Genomic DNA, 17,615 nt, shown 5'->3' with positions numbered 1-17,615 from the left:
TCCTCCTTCCCAAGCTTTCACCACAAGGTGAGGACAAGGGCTGCAGCGGCCGTCTGATGCCAAGCATCGCCCCTAACTAACAGAACTTGGTTATAGTCATAACCTATCGTTCTGTATCGTTAGTGGCTTAGCTTGGCATCACACTGCACAAGGGAGGCCAAGCGGAGCCACTGGCTGACAAATACACCCCGCTGACAGCCCCCCAAAACCATCAGAACAGGGAGGGCCGAGCCCCCCCGACCCCCCCTAATGGAGGGTATCCCCCCTATTAGAGGCTTCACGGGAAGGCGACGGACCCGACCGTGCGAAGAGGCACTCAAGCAACTTAACGCACAGGGTGAGCAGACCGTGGCTTGACCCCACGACTACACACACGCACAACCCGCATGCCACCCGGGAACGAACGGAGGAACAACCTCGTCACTGCCCCCAGAATCACGGGGTCAAGGGCAAACCCAACCCCGTGGCAAGGCCGTAGCAGCGGAGCGCGAAGGAAGACCCAGACCCACCAAAAGGACTGGACTCCCTGGAATGGGGGCCCGGAGAAGTCCATGATGCCAGCATCAAGACCCCACCAGGTGGGCACGTAGTGCCCCGCCCCCCACATCGCCAGCGTATTCGGACAAAGGCCCCCCAGTTACTGCACCTGGTAATCCCAGGCGGTATCCCAACCAAGTACTAACCAGGCCAGAACCTGCTTAGCTTCCGAGATCGGACGAGATCGGGCGTGTTCAGGTCGGTATGGCCGTAAGCCGAGCGGGCCCCGTCCCCCCAACAGTACACCGCCTGGCACACTAACCCTGCAGAACAGACAGTCAGCATGGCCGTAAGCACACAAAAAAGGTTAACCAACGGAAGCAGGCAGCGCACCGGGGAAAAACCAGGCAACAGGCTGTTAACCCTAGCCTGGAGACTGCGGACGAGACAGGCGCCAGAGGGGACAGCTGAACACAGCTGCCCCGGCGGAAGGGGCGTATGCTGGCGTTGTTGCATGACCAAGCCTCCATTTAAAAACCCCCACCCAGAGGGGTCGAGGCAGAGAAGGCTGACACGATTGGCAGACGTCATGAACGTGCAGGGGCACCCTCAAACGGTGAACCCGGGAGTTGACACTGCACCAACACACCAGGGAACCAACCACCTCGGTGTTACCCAATGCGGTGGTTGATCCTATAACCCCTCAAGAAAAAACTCCAAAACACACCTGCGGGTATACACCGGCTATACCGCAGTACAAGTGTTTCAGTTTTCAAAAAAGGGTTAACCCAGGCCTACGGGTCGCAAACATCACTTCGGACCGGGCCTGGCGGTACGGGAAGCACAGGGTCACCAGAGGAGGTCAAAAAACCACCCCCACAGGCCCCTCTTCGCCATGCGTGAGAGAGGAGCGAAAAATAATGGAGAACCAGCCCCTAAGCACACCGTACTTGGTATTCCCAGGCGGTCTCCCAACCAAGTACTAACCAGGACCAACCTGTGTAGCGGCCGAGATCCGACGAGATCGAGCGCGTACAGAATGGCATGGCTGTAAGCCATGACGACAGTGCTGAGTAAAAACATACCCAACCAGGGTCTCCATAGCGCTTAACCCTGTGACACCCAGACCGACCTGGCATTTTTCCCCCTGAAAAAAGCCCAAGTCCCTCAGGGTACCAGAACAGCAGATCTGCATCCCCGGCGGACAACGGGTTCAACTGATCTGGACCAGCGTGACCAGAACCAGTCCCGTGCCCTAACCACGCCGACATGCCTACTCCAGGAGAAGGGCAGATATGCGTGTTGATCTTAACATGAAAAGAAGGCGCCACCCAGACGTTCGGACGAACCGCGCCTGGTGGCCCACCCCAAGGGCGTGAGACCCCACCACATATGTTCAGATCCATCCCGTCATCATCCCCCAGACATGAACGAGAATCCGTCGACAACCCACCCAGGTCATGGGATGTGGTCGTCGGAAGAGGAAAAACCCCCATCTCAGTTGCTTTATAAAAACGCTGTTTCAACCACAAGCAACCAAGGCGTGCCAGTCAATCGCCTGTTTACAGCGAGCTAGCACTATACGTGCGTCGGGACACACCCCCATCAATGAACAGGCTATTTAGACCTGTCATTGAATCCCCAAGGCGCCCAGGGGAACGACAAGAGGGGTGTGACACTCCCTAACTCCAACACTTCTGGAATAGAAAGAAGGAAGCATCAACAGTATGTATCCCAGTCTACACAGCCGGGGTAAAAAATGTTCACATTTTTACATCCCACCACCCTCCCATAGGAAAGAGACGGGGATCCCCAGAGAGACTTCCCACGCGAGCTGTACAGATTGAAAAGAATATATTGCACCTTGAGCCATGTAAAAAACTGGTTTTAGGGCCTCCGGGGAAGAGGCACTGAACCCATACACACTCAATAAACGAATTGAATCGAATATACATACAATAGAAAAGGACCCTTCTAGAGGGTCCACTCACTTTGACAATCTGAGGAGGAAGGCTCTGTACTCTGATGGAGGCTTCCTCACATGGAAGAAGGAGTCCGAACTCACAGAAGGCCTGAATAGGCGCTTGGTGAGGAGGAGCCCTGACCACCCCCCCTGAAAACAGATCCATCATATGGACCTGAACAGCACACGGAAGTCCTACCAACAGAGACGCGCACGGTGACGTACTCTATGGCGGGGGAATTCCTGCGGTGCACACGCCCAATATACCAGGCCGTGGGACCAGGAACTCCCCCCCCCCCCCCCCCCCCCCCCCGTAACGTGCCGAACCGCCACGTGACGGGAACCTTGAAGGACAGGGGGTGTACCCCTGACCGACAGAACAATGGGGAGAGGAAAGGTTACCAGTTCACCCCTTTACGACCCCACACCCATGATACGATGTAACGACAAAAAGAGAATATGACACAGTCATAGTCCGCTCTATGAAGCGTTTCACAGCTCCACACAGCGCATGAGCTAACCTGCTATCTGATTTTTACTAAGGAAAAACACAGAATAGAGAGGGCTCTAAGAACCCCGGTCCAACATACACATGTGCTTCTGTGGCCAGTACAACCCAGTTGTAGGTCACATGACACACACAACCCATCATCACCTACAAAAAATGGCAAAAACACTCAACAGAGGAACGCCGTTTTTTTCACAATGAGAGAATACATCATTCTTGATTAGTATCGACCACAGGCCTTGCTAAGCACACATGACAGCAACCAAACCAATTTCCCTTTAGGAAATACGTTTCTCCAGCAGATTTAGCACAACCTCAGCAATCAAGCTAAGAGTTACATCGTATCCCTACCACACAAAAGACACAATTAATGCACAACATGTCTGACAGGAGGATGAAAAAGTCCCCAGGGAACCGGGGGGGAAAACACAATCCTCCTATTTTACCCTCAATACGGCCAGTTAAAACAGGAAAACCTGTTAATGTGTGAACACACTGTTCATTGTCATTACAGTCTGAGAAAGAACATTCTTTTACTCACTTGTCACCAAGCATAGCTTCATAGGTTAGTTACCTTAGTTGTGAGTACACGGCCGTGTTTCTCACACAACAACCAGATCATTACATCCCGTTTGCACGGAGAAGCTAACTGCCAGTGACAAAAACAGCTCACACATAACCCGCAACGTATCCTAAATGCATTGTAGCAACACACGTTTTGGGAAAAACACCGTTATTCACAATACATTTAGCAAAGTAAAACCAGAAGACGTGTTATGAGGTCTGGTCAACCCCGTTCCTACCCGGAACGCAGATCAGCGAAGTGCAGTCACAGACACCGTAGGAAACACAGCCGCTCCTGTGTCGTTCGAACTGGGCAGCGTCGCCGCTCCAACCCGCACTACAGTCCTTTGTTGATGCAACCTTGCCGTCCTGGCTCAGGGCAGGGTCGACGAAACATCCCCTGTCAAGGATGACGTCGTAGTCAAGAGTGTAAAACATGTTAAAATCAAAGCACGTTCAACAGAATAGCTATCAAGCTAACGGCCGCTCCAACCGTTCGGGTGCTACTGCTTCCGCTCGCGAGACGCCGATCTAACGACGCACGCGATCAGAAGCGAGCTCACGGCGGCGCGCGAGAAGCTAAGCTACCCCGCGCCAGGCCATGGCCATAGCAGCAAGCTAACGTTACCTAGCGACCACGACATGCTAGCCCCGCAGCTAACAGCTGCCCTAAGCAGGCCATGCAGCGATCCAGCAGGCTAACGCAGCAGTTAACAGCTGACTGGCTAACCGTAAGCTATGAACATGTAAACAATGACATAACACTCACCCAGACAGGCCGCCGTTCTGAACCTCTCCTCACTTTTTAAGAGAAAAGAGAAAACAAGATGTCAACACCGCTTCACAACGGTGACTTTACCACATCCGACGGAATCAGCACAGTACCAACTGGCCTGTGTAGCTGACTTTGAACATGAATCTGCCGCTATCGCACATTACATGCACATATCCCCTCGTGAAGGAATACTCTCATTTGGATATGAAAGATGGGGCCTTAACACGGTGACAGAGAGAATCCACTCGTCCAGAACACACAGGGATCACCAGTGTCGCGGCCCACTAGTTAAAACTATAATGGTCTTCAGACCAAGGTCTTCTGTCGCCTAGGTGGCTGAACAAAGGACCCTAGCCTGGGGCCGGTTTCCATAAACTTTGTCAAGTAGCCCCCATAGCACTAACAGACAAGTGGAGCCCGCCAGCAAACACTACTCACCCAACCTGGAACGCACCGCTTCTCACAACAGCGGCATGTCCGACAGTTCAGCTGTGGCCTGACAGGTTTCACCCCAACAAACACAGCAAGGAACTGCAGTTGAGAAGCATGCAGCGGCGTGCTCCCAATACGAAAACCGGTGGAGGGTTTTTAGAATGATCATCATCTTCCAGACACTCCAGTACGAAGACAATATCGCCGTATTTTCTCGAAAATAGTGAGAGAGAAAATAAAGATACGATGTCAACGTATCCTTGTTTCCCAAAGCTGCTCCTAAACCTTTCTTCCATCATGGTGTCAAGTGTGGGGATCTACCGAGGCACTTCTTCCTTGTGGTGAAAGCGAGAAGGAGGAGAGCAGGTGACCACACACCTGCTTATGAAGGTAAGCTGATGAGGGGTGTGGTCAGACTAATACTGGTATTAGAGGTACATTTGTGGTTTATTCAGTACGCGTGCACGTACGCGAGATAGTGCAGTGTGATGCCAAGCTAAGCCACTAACGATACAGAACTTATGAGGAAAAGCGTGGTTTTATTGCTATAAACAGAAACCTCAGCTCAGATGTTAACAGATGTTATTGTCCTTGAAGAGTATTCTAATGATCTTTCGGTGTGTTCAGATTATCGTCCTTTTGCTGTTCAGTCCAATAGTGTTCAGGCCTGGTCGTCAGCCTAACCCTCCTCGTGTTAACCGAAGCTAAATGATGATGTGGCCTTCTTCCCCCCCCCCCCCCCCCCCCTCTCAAAGAGAGGAGAGAGTGTCTGTGTGATCTCAGTCCTACTCGCTCTTGGTCGGATTCTAGTCTGCCTTACACCCGGAAACACCGTTCGACTCATAGATGTTCGTCGTCGCAACGACGGCCCCGCCTTCTGGTTGTCATGCGACGTGTTGTCATGACAACTGCATAACCTTTAACACTAATAAACTCACGTTTCATTAAGATGAACCTCTCTCCCTCCTGCCCTGGGAGACAGTACACTCTAATCTCAGATGTTCTTCCAAGGAATTCATAACAAAACCCTTGCTGACGCGGCCTGTGCCTGTGAAACCACTGATTCCACCACCGTCAATATCACCGTCTTCCATGCACATTTCAATCACCGTTTTAGCTGTGGTCACCTCCCCCCAATCTATACATCACATACATTGAATAAACCCCGTTTTCTCTCATTCCCCCCTTTGATTCTCAATCAACTTTCAGAATCAACAGACTACTTGGTTTTTCAATTAATTATACCCAAAAATGGACTCATAACAATTAGGGCCCCGCCGTCTGCTGTTTCATTACCCGCATCACACCCAAACCAGAAAGGATAAACAACGGTCATGGAGGAGAGAGAGAGAGAGACAGAGAAAAACACTGATTGCAACTTTTCAGACGACACACCTAAAACCCTTCGGCCCCCCTATTAGGTACCCCACGTCCAAATCAGAGCGCTCCCTTCCCTCTCTTACAGTACACCTCCCATCTTGGGCCGGTCCCATCTTCTAGGGCAAGGGCCCCTTTCAGTGACGGCTCCTTTCCTGAGCTGGTCCCCCCTCCAGGGCGCGGTCCCCTAGGCAAAAATGTCTCCCCTGGTCTGCTCCTGCTCAGTGTCTCTGGCTGTCCTCTCCACATCTGCTCCTCCACCGCCGCCGTCTCCTCTCTCGTCGTGGATGATCTGATGATCTGTGTACCAGGCTGCGGTGCCTGGCCCCTGCGGCTTCCTCCTCCTCCGGTCTGTCTCCTGGTCATCTCCTGGTCATCTCCATCGCTGTCGGTGTCTCCCCCCTTTGAAAGCAGAAACACAACACCGGCAGTTTTTCTGTACACTCGACCCTGTGTTTTCTATTAGTCTACCACCTTCTCCACACCCATATCTAATCCTACAGGGCTGTTCCCTGTTTTGTTGTCTTCCGGCGTGACACCAGCAGCTAAACGATACCCACTCGGCGCTCTACGTTTGTCCCACGGGTGACCCCCAGCGCGCGCCAGTTCTTTCTGGTGACGTGTCCCCTCAAGACTCTGCCTATTTATTAGGTGTGAGAAGGCCCCACTGGAATTCAAACTCCCTCTTTATTCAATAATTAACCCATTCAAATAACTGCACCATCTCTGTGCTAAATATTCCCCTATGGGTAAGGAAAACTCCCCAGCACTACCCCCCCTCCACCACTAGGTGGCGACCTACTCCTCCTCTATGGTGGTTTAGTTGACGTGTCACTTCCTGATTCTAAACCCCTCGTGGCTCTGCGGCCATTTTGACTCGGTGCAAATGGCTACTCTCTCAACAAACGAACGCTGCCCTTCCTTCCAAGGCCTAAAAACACTGCTTTTTTCCTCTCTTTCCTATCCATTATCAGGGGACGCTTTCTCAGACTAATACTCTTGCCTGATCGGACATAATACACACTGGTACAATCTCCTTTCGACTTTCCTTCTGTTATGAAAACAGTCCCGCCATCAACAATTTTTCGATCTAGGGCGGCTAGGTGGTGTAGTGGGCAAGGCACTCGCCACCAGTGTGGAGACGCTAGGATTCGCGTGTTCGAATCCAGCTCTCCACATTGTTTTCAGTTTAGCTGGTCGTCCGCAGTAATACACATTGGCCGTATTACGGGGAGGGAAAACTGAAGGGTGGGGATCGAACGTTGTGAACAAGCGACTCCTACAAGTCGGTTGGTGCGCCTGCGCAGTAGAATCAGGAAGTGTCGGGGGCAGCGTGAGCCTCCCGCGCGTTACTCCTCGACACTGAGAGATCGAGCTGCGCAGGTGAAAAGATGCGACTGCTGTTACCTCAAGTACCGGAGGGGACTTGTGCTATGTATGACTTAGTCCACATTGCAGCCGGCTTGTGGGAGGCAAGAAACAGCGTTCGTGACAGGGGAGGGTTGAATTGGATGATACGAAATTGGGATGGGAGAAAATATAGAAAAATGGGAGAAAAAGTGGATACAAAAAAATAAAATAAAAATTCGATCTGATTCAAGCGCCCCCCCCCCCCCCTTTCCTCATCTCGCATTTACCCTCCTTAAACCAAAACTGTGCAGCCTGCCTCGTTTGCTTTTCATTCTCTGTAGATAACACCCTCGATTTTCACCATGGCTCTCTGCTCATATTATCACAGCTGGCTTCTCTGTCGCTACTTATTTATGGATGCACTATCTTCGTTCGTTTTTATTTGGCTTAAAAGATCAAAACAACCGTGTGCACAGTGAACTCACATTTTTGATCGGAGCGCTGTTTCCCCTACAGCGCTGGTTTGCCTCCTGACCACTCGACTCGCCGCTCTCTCCCAGGGCTGGCCGGCCTTGCTTCGATCATGATTCTCCCACACATTGATGACTGTTGTCCACTGTCGCCCCATTATTGAAAAAGTCTTTATCCGTTGTTCTTATCTCTTGCAAATCCGGCTGTCATCAACAACCAACTGTTCCCGTTGTTTTAATCTCTTGCAAATCCGGCTGTCATCGGCACCAACTGTAAGATCCTGATCAAACTGGCCAGTATCACGTCTTCGTCTGTTTGGCTCTCCATCCAATTCCTCTGCGTTGTGTACTTTTAATGGTCCTGACGTCTCCGATACTGGTAGATAAGATCCTTATCTCCCCCGTTAGTGCAATCCATAAACCATAATAAATCTCCACCTCCGTAAGAATTCGACACTTCGACACCGTGAGATACCTTATGAGGAAAAGCGTGGTTTTATTGCTATAAACAGAAACCTCAGCTCAGATGTTAACAGATGTTATTGTCCTTGAAGAGTATTCTAATGATCTTTCGGTGTGTTCAGATTATCGTCCTTTTGCTGTTCAGTCCAATAGTGTTCAGGCCTGGTCGTCAGCCTAACCCTCCTTGTGTTAGCCGAAGCTAAATGATGATGTGGCCTTCTTCCTCCCCCCCCCCCCCCCTCTCAAAGAGAGGAGAGAGTGTCTGTGTGATCTCAGTCCTACTCGCTCTTGGTCGGATTCTAGTCTGCCTTACACCCGGAAACACCGTTCGACTCATAGATGTTCGTAGTCGCAACGACGGCCCCGCCTTCTGGTTGTCATGCGATGTGTTGTCATGACAACTGCATAACCTTTAACACTAATAAACTCACGTTTCATTAAGATGAACCTCTCTCCCTCCTGCCCTGGGAGACAGTACACTCTAATCTCAGATGTTCTTCCAAGGAATTCATAACAAAACCCTCGCTGACGCGGCCTGTGCCTGTGAAACCACTGGTTCCACCACCGTCAATATCACCGTCTTCCATGCACATTTCAATCACCGTTTTAGCTGTGGTCACCTCCCCCCAATCTATACATCACATACATTGAATAAACCCTGTTTTCTCTCGGTCACTGACTCCCAATGCAAAGACACCACTGGTATATTTGCTAGTCCTGTTGGTGAAGATTAGATCTAAAAGGGAGGATTTTGAGTAATCTTTGGGGTTTGGTCTGGTTGGTTCAGTAATTAGTTGTGATAAATTGATGCTGCAGGTTTGATTTTTAAGCTGCAGAGAAACATCACTTAGTCTTAGCCAGTTGAGATTTAGGTCACCTAAAACGAGCAGTTCATCTTCACAGAACTTCGACAGCAGATTCACCAAAGTGTCGGTTGCATGAGAGTCAGCTGAAGGAGGGCAGTAAATGCAGACTACTGTTATTGGGTCCGGACCATGGTAGATTTTAAGCGCGAGAAATTCAAAACAATTGGGAAGAGAAACTGATTTTAAAATTGAAGCTGAGAGATGAGATTTAAGATAAATTCCAACCACCCCCCCCCCTACTTGAACGATCCATTCTATAAAAATTATAATTACAAAGTGCCACATCAGCACTATCTATATTCTCCCTAAGCCAGGTTTCACCCAACACAAGAACATCAGGAGAAGTCCACTCCACAAGAATGGTTATGTGGTCCAAGTTCTTAAGCAGGCTTCGTATGTTCATATGTACTAAACCAAGTCCATTGCATGTCTTAAAACTTAAAGGAGTAAAGGGAGGGTCAGTGGCAACAGATGTACTAAGTCTAACCATGGGAGTAGGCCGTGGACACACTATGATTAAAGGAAAACTCCAACATTTTGGGAAATTAGCTTATTTAACATCTTCCCTGGAGTTAGACAAGAAGATACATACCTTTTTTGTCTCTGTGCATGCATTAGGCTTAGGGAACAGCCGCTCCGTTAGTGTAGCTTAGCTTCATCACTGGAAGTGGGTCAGACTTGTACCCTGACGTTCCCTACAGTGCCCTACAGTCACGAAATACACTCCAAATACAACTCCAAAATGTTCCTGTAAACATGTTGTGACCTGTGTATTTACCACGTGGAGAAATAAAAAATAATTGAATTCGACAATTACGTTTTCTAAGCAAATATACTCGGAACTATCTTTTGCCTAACCACTCCTCTCTGGGCGTAGTGATTTCAGTGCTACTTTCTAACGTGACGCCGTGTTTGTTTACATTCTCATTTCATTCAAATGATCCGAACCGATTGAAGTTTATGGATACCATGACTTAAAATCCTCTTACCTTGACGATTAAAAGCCTCCCCAATTTAGAAAACAGTATTCCCATGGCTGGTCTTGATATACTGCACGCTAACGGAGCTAACCAACAACCGGACACTAAAGCAGATAACTAGGCTAACTTCCGGTCGGGGGGTTCCAAAATAAAAGAGCTACGTCTATAGCAGCGGAAATACGTTTATTTTGTACATTATCTAACTTAACACGAACCTAAACTAACGTTACAACTAACCTAAAGTTAGTTTAGGTTCGTGTTAAGTTAGATAATGTACAAAATAAACGTATTTCCGCTGCTATAGACGTCGCTCTTTTATTTTGGAACTCCCCGACCGGAAGTCATTACCCTCGTTATCTGCTTGAGTGTCCGGTTGCTGGTTAGCTCCGTTAGCGTGCAGTATATCAAGACCAGCCATGAGAATACTGTTTTCTAAATTGGGGAGGCTTTTAATCGTTAAGGTAAGAGGATTTTAAGTCATGGTATCCATAAACTTCAATCGGTTCGGATCATTTGAATGAAATGAGAATGTAAACAAACACGGCGTCACGTTAAAAAGTAGCACTGAAATCACTGCGCCCAGACAGGAGTGGTTAGGCAAAAAAAAAATCCGAGTATATTTGCTTAGAAAACGTGATTGTCGAATTCAATTATTTTTTATTTCTCCACGTGGTAAATACACAGGTCACAGCATGTTTACAGGAACGTTTTGGACTTGTATTTGGAGTGTATTTCGTGACTGTAGGGCACTGTAGGGAACGTCAGGGTACAAGTCTGACCCACTTCCAGTGATGAAGCTAAGCTACACTAACGGAGCGGCTGTTCCCTAAGCCTAATGCATGCACAGAGACAAAAAAGGTATGTATCTTCTTGTCTAACTCCAGGGAAGATGTTAAATAAGCTAATTTCCTTTCCTTTCCTTTAAATTGGCAGAACCGCGAGGCAGCAGGTGGGAGTGGGAGGTAGTGCGACATGAGTTAGTGATAGGAACAACAGTGATAGGAAGAACAGGAGCACAAATGGGGGGAGCCAGTGCAGGGGTTGGTTGGGGAATGTACGGTTGGGGGGGGGGGGGGGGGGGCGTAGTTATGCTATTGTCCATTGTCTCTGGAGGTGTGGTGTTAGCAGCTGTATTATTCATTTTTTGGTGAGATGTGGTAATTATCGGACTCACTCCACTATCGGAGTCATAGTGGATAAAGTGACATCATTCTAATTTGGGGGGAAATCCACAGTGAATTTTAGATTGTGGTTTCAAACTGACTCCAAGTCCAAATTTCCGGAAAATAGAAAGATTCCGTCATAAACGGCATTTATTGGAATATTCTCGAATACACTAGACACGTTGTCATTTGTCGGCCTATTTATGAATCGTTTTCAAATAAACGCTAGATTATTGATAGTATATGTGTACTTATGCACGCTATAGAAGCGAGCTGACAGGGCTCTACAGTGCGACCAAATTGCTCGCATATGCCCCTAAAAATATTTGTGTGCGAACCGTAAAAATCAATTACGCGCACGCTGTGCGAATACAGATTATAGCCTCTCTCGTCTTTTTTTTCCTCCGCTGCGAGATCGTTAAAAAACTACAAGTCCCACATTGCACTCAAGCCAACGGTCCAATCACAGTAGAGTGACGTGACTGGTTTCATGAGAAAGAAAGCAAATGACCAATCGGAAGCTCTCATTTGGCTTGTTTACTTCCTGAAACGCCACCATTGCGATATGCGAGAGTTTCCCTGAGACATGTAACTTCTAGTCTTACCTATAGCAATATATTTTAGAACACCTAGATTTAGCGATAGCAATAGTAATATAACGTTAATGCAACAAAACGAATGCCTTGCTTTGTTAATCATAACGTTGATGCAGTAGCGTATGCCGTTGTGTTGACTGTAACGGACATGATAACAACATAACACTGTACACATTCAAATTGCGATAATCGATTCTAACATTTTCAAATCGATGCAGTTGAATTTTCCCCTTAGGATCGATGCATTGTTACACCCCTACACCAAAGTAACTGGCCCACTGTGTATGTGTGTACAGCTAACTTGGCTAGCGTTATGAACAGCAGAGGTGGGCAATAGGGTCCAGCTTTTATCTCTCGAGATAAAGCTGGGAACGAGGTTAGGGTCCAGCTGCAGCGCCGGACGGCTGGAGTGCAAGCGGTGTGACGTAATTGGCAGACTCGACTGTCAATCAATGGTCTACCTGACACGCAAACTCATAAACAATGTTTCTGTACTGGAGGTGTACAGTATTTCAATAGGCAACCCTGAAAGGATTATTTCTCTAGAAGAGAAACACAGCCAAAACATAGGCATTGTATGCATAAAAGGGGCAAAAGCTAAAGTTAAGTGACTGTTACTTTTGTAGCAGTAGTTTGATTTGATAGTTTATTTGATAGGGACAGCACATGTTAATGAACATCAAGTACAAAATACAAAATGTAAACATGCAGGGTTGTAGCAAGAGCTAATTTACACACATGCACGCACAGTACAAATATACATTTATTAAAAAAAAAAAAAAAATCTTTTACTTGAAATATTTTCACTGTGCTCCTAAATATTTTTGGGTGCTCCTAAATTTCTTTGTGTGCTCCTAACTTGTTTCATTTAGGAGCACCTGTGCCCCTAGTGAAAAAGGTTAGCGTAGAGCCCTGGCTGAGAAATCGATTCTCTTATTTCCTCAACAGCACACACACACACACACACACACATATACACATAGGGGACACGCTGTTATCTCAGTGAAGACAGCTCTGATTATCCTAAAACTGGTAACATAGACTCCTTACCTTAAATCAGATGTTCTCCAAAAAGATTATTCCAATTCCTGATCGCCATTCCAAATATCGATCGCGTTTATTGATTGATTATTGGCTGCTGTAAATATATATTCCAGGCTGCTTTCCATCTCGCGATCACTTTCCTCGTCATCAGATCCCTCGCCAGCATAGTGGAGCCAGTAGGCTCCCCCCCACAGATCCACCAGTCTAATAGAATGGCCTGCAGTTACACAGGGATAGACGATAGGGGGCGGTATTTTCCCATCGGAGCTCCTAGAGGGGCTGCTGTACCAACGGGAGACTCGGTTGATGAAATATGAATTCAGATCGCTAATAAAAAAATCAAACGACAATTTGCGTCGGTGGCACTCAACGGGGGGCATGAAATGACGACATAACACGTCTGTGGCACTCAAAGTGTTAAAGGTTATAGTGTAACTACCGTACTTTTCGCACTATAAGCCGCACCCGACTATAAGCCGCAGCAGCTAAATTGAATGATGTATACACATATAAGCCGCACTGGACTATAAGCCGCAGGTGTTTTAATGTTTAATTACCATATGTAAGGGTTCGTGCACAGAGGGGATTGTCACAATACTGTCGGACAAATAACAAGAATTAACTCATTTACAAGTTGTATTAAGTTTAGCAAATAAGGGAACAGATAAATAACATTTCAATGCAGTAAAAAAAGCAATATTTTCGGGTTTGGTCCACATATAAGCCGCACCGTTATATAAGCCGCAGGGTCGAAAAATGGGGAAAAAAGCCGCGGCTTATAGTCCGAAAAGTACGGTATGCCGTTTTGGGAGAGACATTTTTAAACCCTGAGAAATTAAAAAGAAATTAAATGAAATATACAAAGCTACCATGAAGCTACAAAGCTACCTGTTATTTTACAGTGGCATGGCCCGTAACTTTATTTACAAACCTATTACTAGTCAACGAAGTATCTTTTAGGCTTACGTTTGGTTTACAGTGCTTCAAAAATTATTTTGTCTTAATTTATGGTGATGGTGAGATGGAAAGATGTTTTGTAATAGTTTAGTAAACTAATTGCAGACTCTGCAAATGTAAATAAATCCCCCTCCCACTGAAACTGCGTAGTGCAGCTTTAAATTTGGCTGATATCGGCGTTCCAGTTTCCCCATGTTATTATCACACAGGGGGGAAACAGGAATAATATTTTTTTAATAGTGAATCATTAATCAATCATGATTGTATTCCAGGATGTATGAAAAGGGAATCATATGCATTTATGTGCCTTTTTATTGATCTATTGATTTATTCTTTCCGATGGCTTCCATCATTTAATACATGGTTCGTCTTCCCACAGGGATTGAAGATGCCTTCAAGACGGCGACGACAGAGGTGATCCTGATGGCCGGAACCGATGAGTTTAACGCCACGGAGCTCTTTGGTGTCGGTAAGATTCTCTCATTTCTCTTCTCGCCCCAGACCATCCCTCATCCATGGCATTCTAACAACACCAGCCAGTCCATCTGGCATCAGTGTAGAAGCTCCTGAGAGCACGCTTAGCATTCCTCAGACCCCTGGCTATGCCACGTTACTGCTCTGCACAGATGGAAATGTGCAGCTGGGGGTAGTCTCTCTCTCTCTCTCTCTCTCTCTCTCTCTCTCTCTCTCTCTCTCTCTCTCTCTCTCTCTCTCTCTCTCTCTCTCTCTCTGTGTGTGTGTCTCTCTCTCCCTCTCTCTATCTCTCTGTGTGTGTGTCTCTCTCTTTCTCTCTATCTCTCTCTCTATCTCTCTCCCTCTATCTCTCTCTCTCTCTCTATCTCTCTCTGTGTATGTGTCTCTCTCTTTCTCTCTATCTCTCTCTTTCTCTCTCTCTCTCTATCTCTCTCCCTCTATCTCTCTCTCTCTATCTCTCTCTCTCTCTCTCCCTCTCTCTCCCTCTCCGTGTATCTGTTCCGAATCGGGCGGGTCTCATTTATAAACAATACATTACTTTTGGATTTAGAATAAACACTTTTCACATTTTTACATGTTTCCTTTCCTCAACGTAATCATAATGTAATTTCTCAAAACTGATTGATGAAATGAAGTGTGCTCATTTAAAGCTGCGTACCACAGTTGAACCTGTCGTCGCAAGCCGTAGTGCATTTATGATGCAGCAATGACGCTGCAATGATAAAAATGACAAAAATTAAAACAAACTGGCCCAATACGCAACAAATCAGTGTAGTATTGCAGCTCACTCCTGTCTGAAACCAGAAATACCACAGACCTGCCACTAGGATACCCTCATACATCATAATCAGGGCTGAGCATAGAGCTGACAACGTTTCCATGTTAAGTTCACATAAATGTCTGTGCACACATTGATACAATCAGAATTGAGCAGAAGTAAGGCTGCAGACGTCAGCCATGAGGAAGAACACCCTCAGAACACACACCTTCAATCACATGGCACACCCTCGCTCTCGTCCTCTCTCGTGAGACATGGCACTCACCTCTTCCCAAATGTCTTCCAGACACAGACAGCTGCGAGCGATGGATGAACTGCAAGAGCGACTTCCTGGACAAGTACATGACCAAGATGTCCAGCGACCTGCCCAGCTGCCCCTGCTCCTACCCCACCGAGGTGGCCTACAGCACAGCCGGCGTGCACGACGCGCTCACGCGCCGGGACTTCCGCTGGAAGGACGCCAGTGGGCCCAAGGAGAAGCTGGAGATCTACAAGCCCATGGCGCGCTACTGCATCCGCTCCATGCTGACGCTGGAGTCCACCACGCTGGCCGCGCAGCACTGTTGCTACGACGACAACATGAAGCTCATCACGCGCGGCAAGGGGGCGGGCACGCCCAACCTCATCAGCACGGAGTTCTCGGCGGACCTGCATTACAAGGTGGACATCTTGCCCTGGATCATCTGCAAGGGGGACTGGAGCCGCTACAACCAGGCCAGGCCTCCCAACAACGGGCAGAAGTGCCCAGACAACCCTCAGGATGAGGACTACTACAAGCAGTTTGAGGAGGCCAAGGAATTCTAGACTCTAAGGTTGTGAAGGGAATGGAAAAACAACAACAACTAAATATTCATCTGAGTTTGGCAAACGGTGCTGAAACCACAGCTTCTTATTCAGTTTTTAGGTCAAATGACGTTGGATGAACTCTCGAGCTTTGAGGAACAGGACTGAGCGTTATTATTTTTTCTACACAACACGCCATGCAAATGGGACTCCAGTGGAGAAACATTCTCTCAATAGACACAAGGAACTTTACTTGTCTTTGCCAAAAAAAAAGAAAAGAAAAAAAAAACACAGAGACAAAGTTATAGTTTTGTTTATGCTCTTATTTCTATTCAAATATGCTGCAGAAATGATAAAGCAAAATGTATGATTATTTTGCCAATAATCACTTTGCCAATGATAATTCTTTTGACATCGATCACTAAAGGGAGGACTTGGTTTGTATTGATAAAAGGGAAAGTAACTCATGCTCGTAGGATTGTCTGTCTCTAGAGGTCGTGCCTGTCTTTGTCTCCGTAGGTTATGTTTGGTGAATTTGAGAGGCCAGTGATTAATAGGCAGTACGGTCCTCCTTAAATTGTAATATTCAGGTTTTCACGTATGCTTGTAAGTTTGTTTATTTAGCATGCACATTTAAATTTTTTACAAATAATTTACAACCATTGTTGTTTGTCCTCCGATGCAGATTGTTCTCTCCGATGTTTAAAAAAAGAAAAAAAGAAAAAAAAAAGCCTGCATTCTTTTTGTAAAGTATTTATTAAGGTGTAGCTGTGTCCCAGAGTTGGGTGTCCATGACTGTGGTTGTTGATTGATTCATGCGGCTGAATGCTAACTTGAGATGCCGCCTTAATAAGACGGTGCCATCGGCACACAACGCCGTATCTCAAGTTAGGATTCAACCTCTATATAGTGTATAAAGAATGTGTGGATATGGTTGTACTGAAAGATTCCTGAGCTATAAATGTTTAAATAAAATTAAAAATAAAAATCGAATTAATGTGTCACTGAAGAAAAACTAAAACAAACACTTTTAATTTGATTGCTGGAGTTTTGTTCATCTACTATGATCACTATGACGATCCAGAGTCTTATCATAATCTGTAGGGATGCACCCATATGGTTTGTTTTGAGGCCAATACAGATATCTGATTTCTCCCTACCTACAATATCGGCCAATACCGACTGTTTGACACAATGCCTGTTCTTGGATAATGAAGTGGTGTCATGAGTGTTCGGGGGGTTTACAACACTGCTTGTGAGAAATAAAGTGAAATTAAAGGAGAAATTTACTGAAATCTTCTTGTCAGGGTTATTCTTTTGTTCACTTGCATTAAGCAAAACTCTCCCATGTACAAAGGTAATACAAATTTCAATTCTCCAATAGATTCTCCAAGTATTGGCTGTAGAAATATAATCAGGTCGATACAGATTGTACTTTTTAAAGCCCATATCGTCCGATACCGACTGTCTGCCGATATGTATCAGTGCATCCCTGTGGGTGTTAAATGATGCTTTGACATTTTGTATTCATCTCAATTTTTTTTTTCTTCTACCCAAAAAACTGCTTGTGATTACTGTTAGCACTCCTCAATGTAA

At 46.7% G+C, this 17,615-nt stretch overlaps 1 protein-coding gene across 1 annotated transcript in view; it reads left to right on the top strand.

Annotated features, from left to right (window-relative positions):
• Positions 1-16,328, top strand: part of ism1 (isthmin 1) — a 56,673-nt gene extending 40,345 nt beyond the window's left edge. Inside the window, exons 5-6 of the mRNA XM_084321729.1 lie at positions 14,364-14,453; positions 15,523-16,328. Coding sequence (XP_084177855.1) covers positions 14,364-14,453; positions 15,523-16,040 — 608 coding nt within the window. The 3' untranslated portion in view covers positions 16,041-16,328. The remainder of the gene's footprint in view (positions 1-14,363; positions 14,454-15,522) is intronic.
• The last annotated feature ends 1,287 nt before the right edge of the window (positions 16,329-17,615 follow it).

This window comes from Notolepis coatsorum, assembly GCF_963971535.1.
Source record: "Notolepis coatsorum genome assembly, chromosome: 9".
NCBI lineage: Eukaryota > Metazoa > Chordata > Actinopteri > Aulopiformes > Paralepididae > Notolepis > Notolepis coatsorum.
Note: the sequence above shows the minus strand (reverse complement) of the source record. Positions and strands in the feature narration are given on the sequence as shown.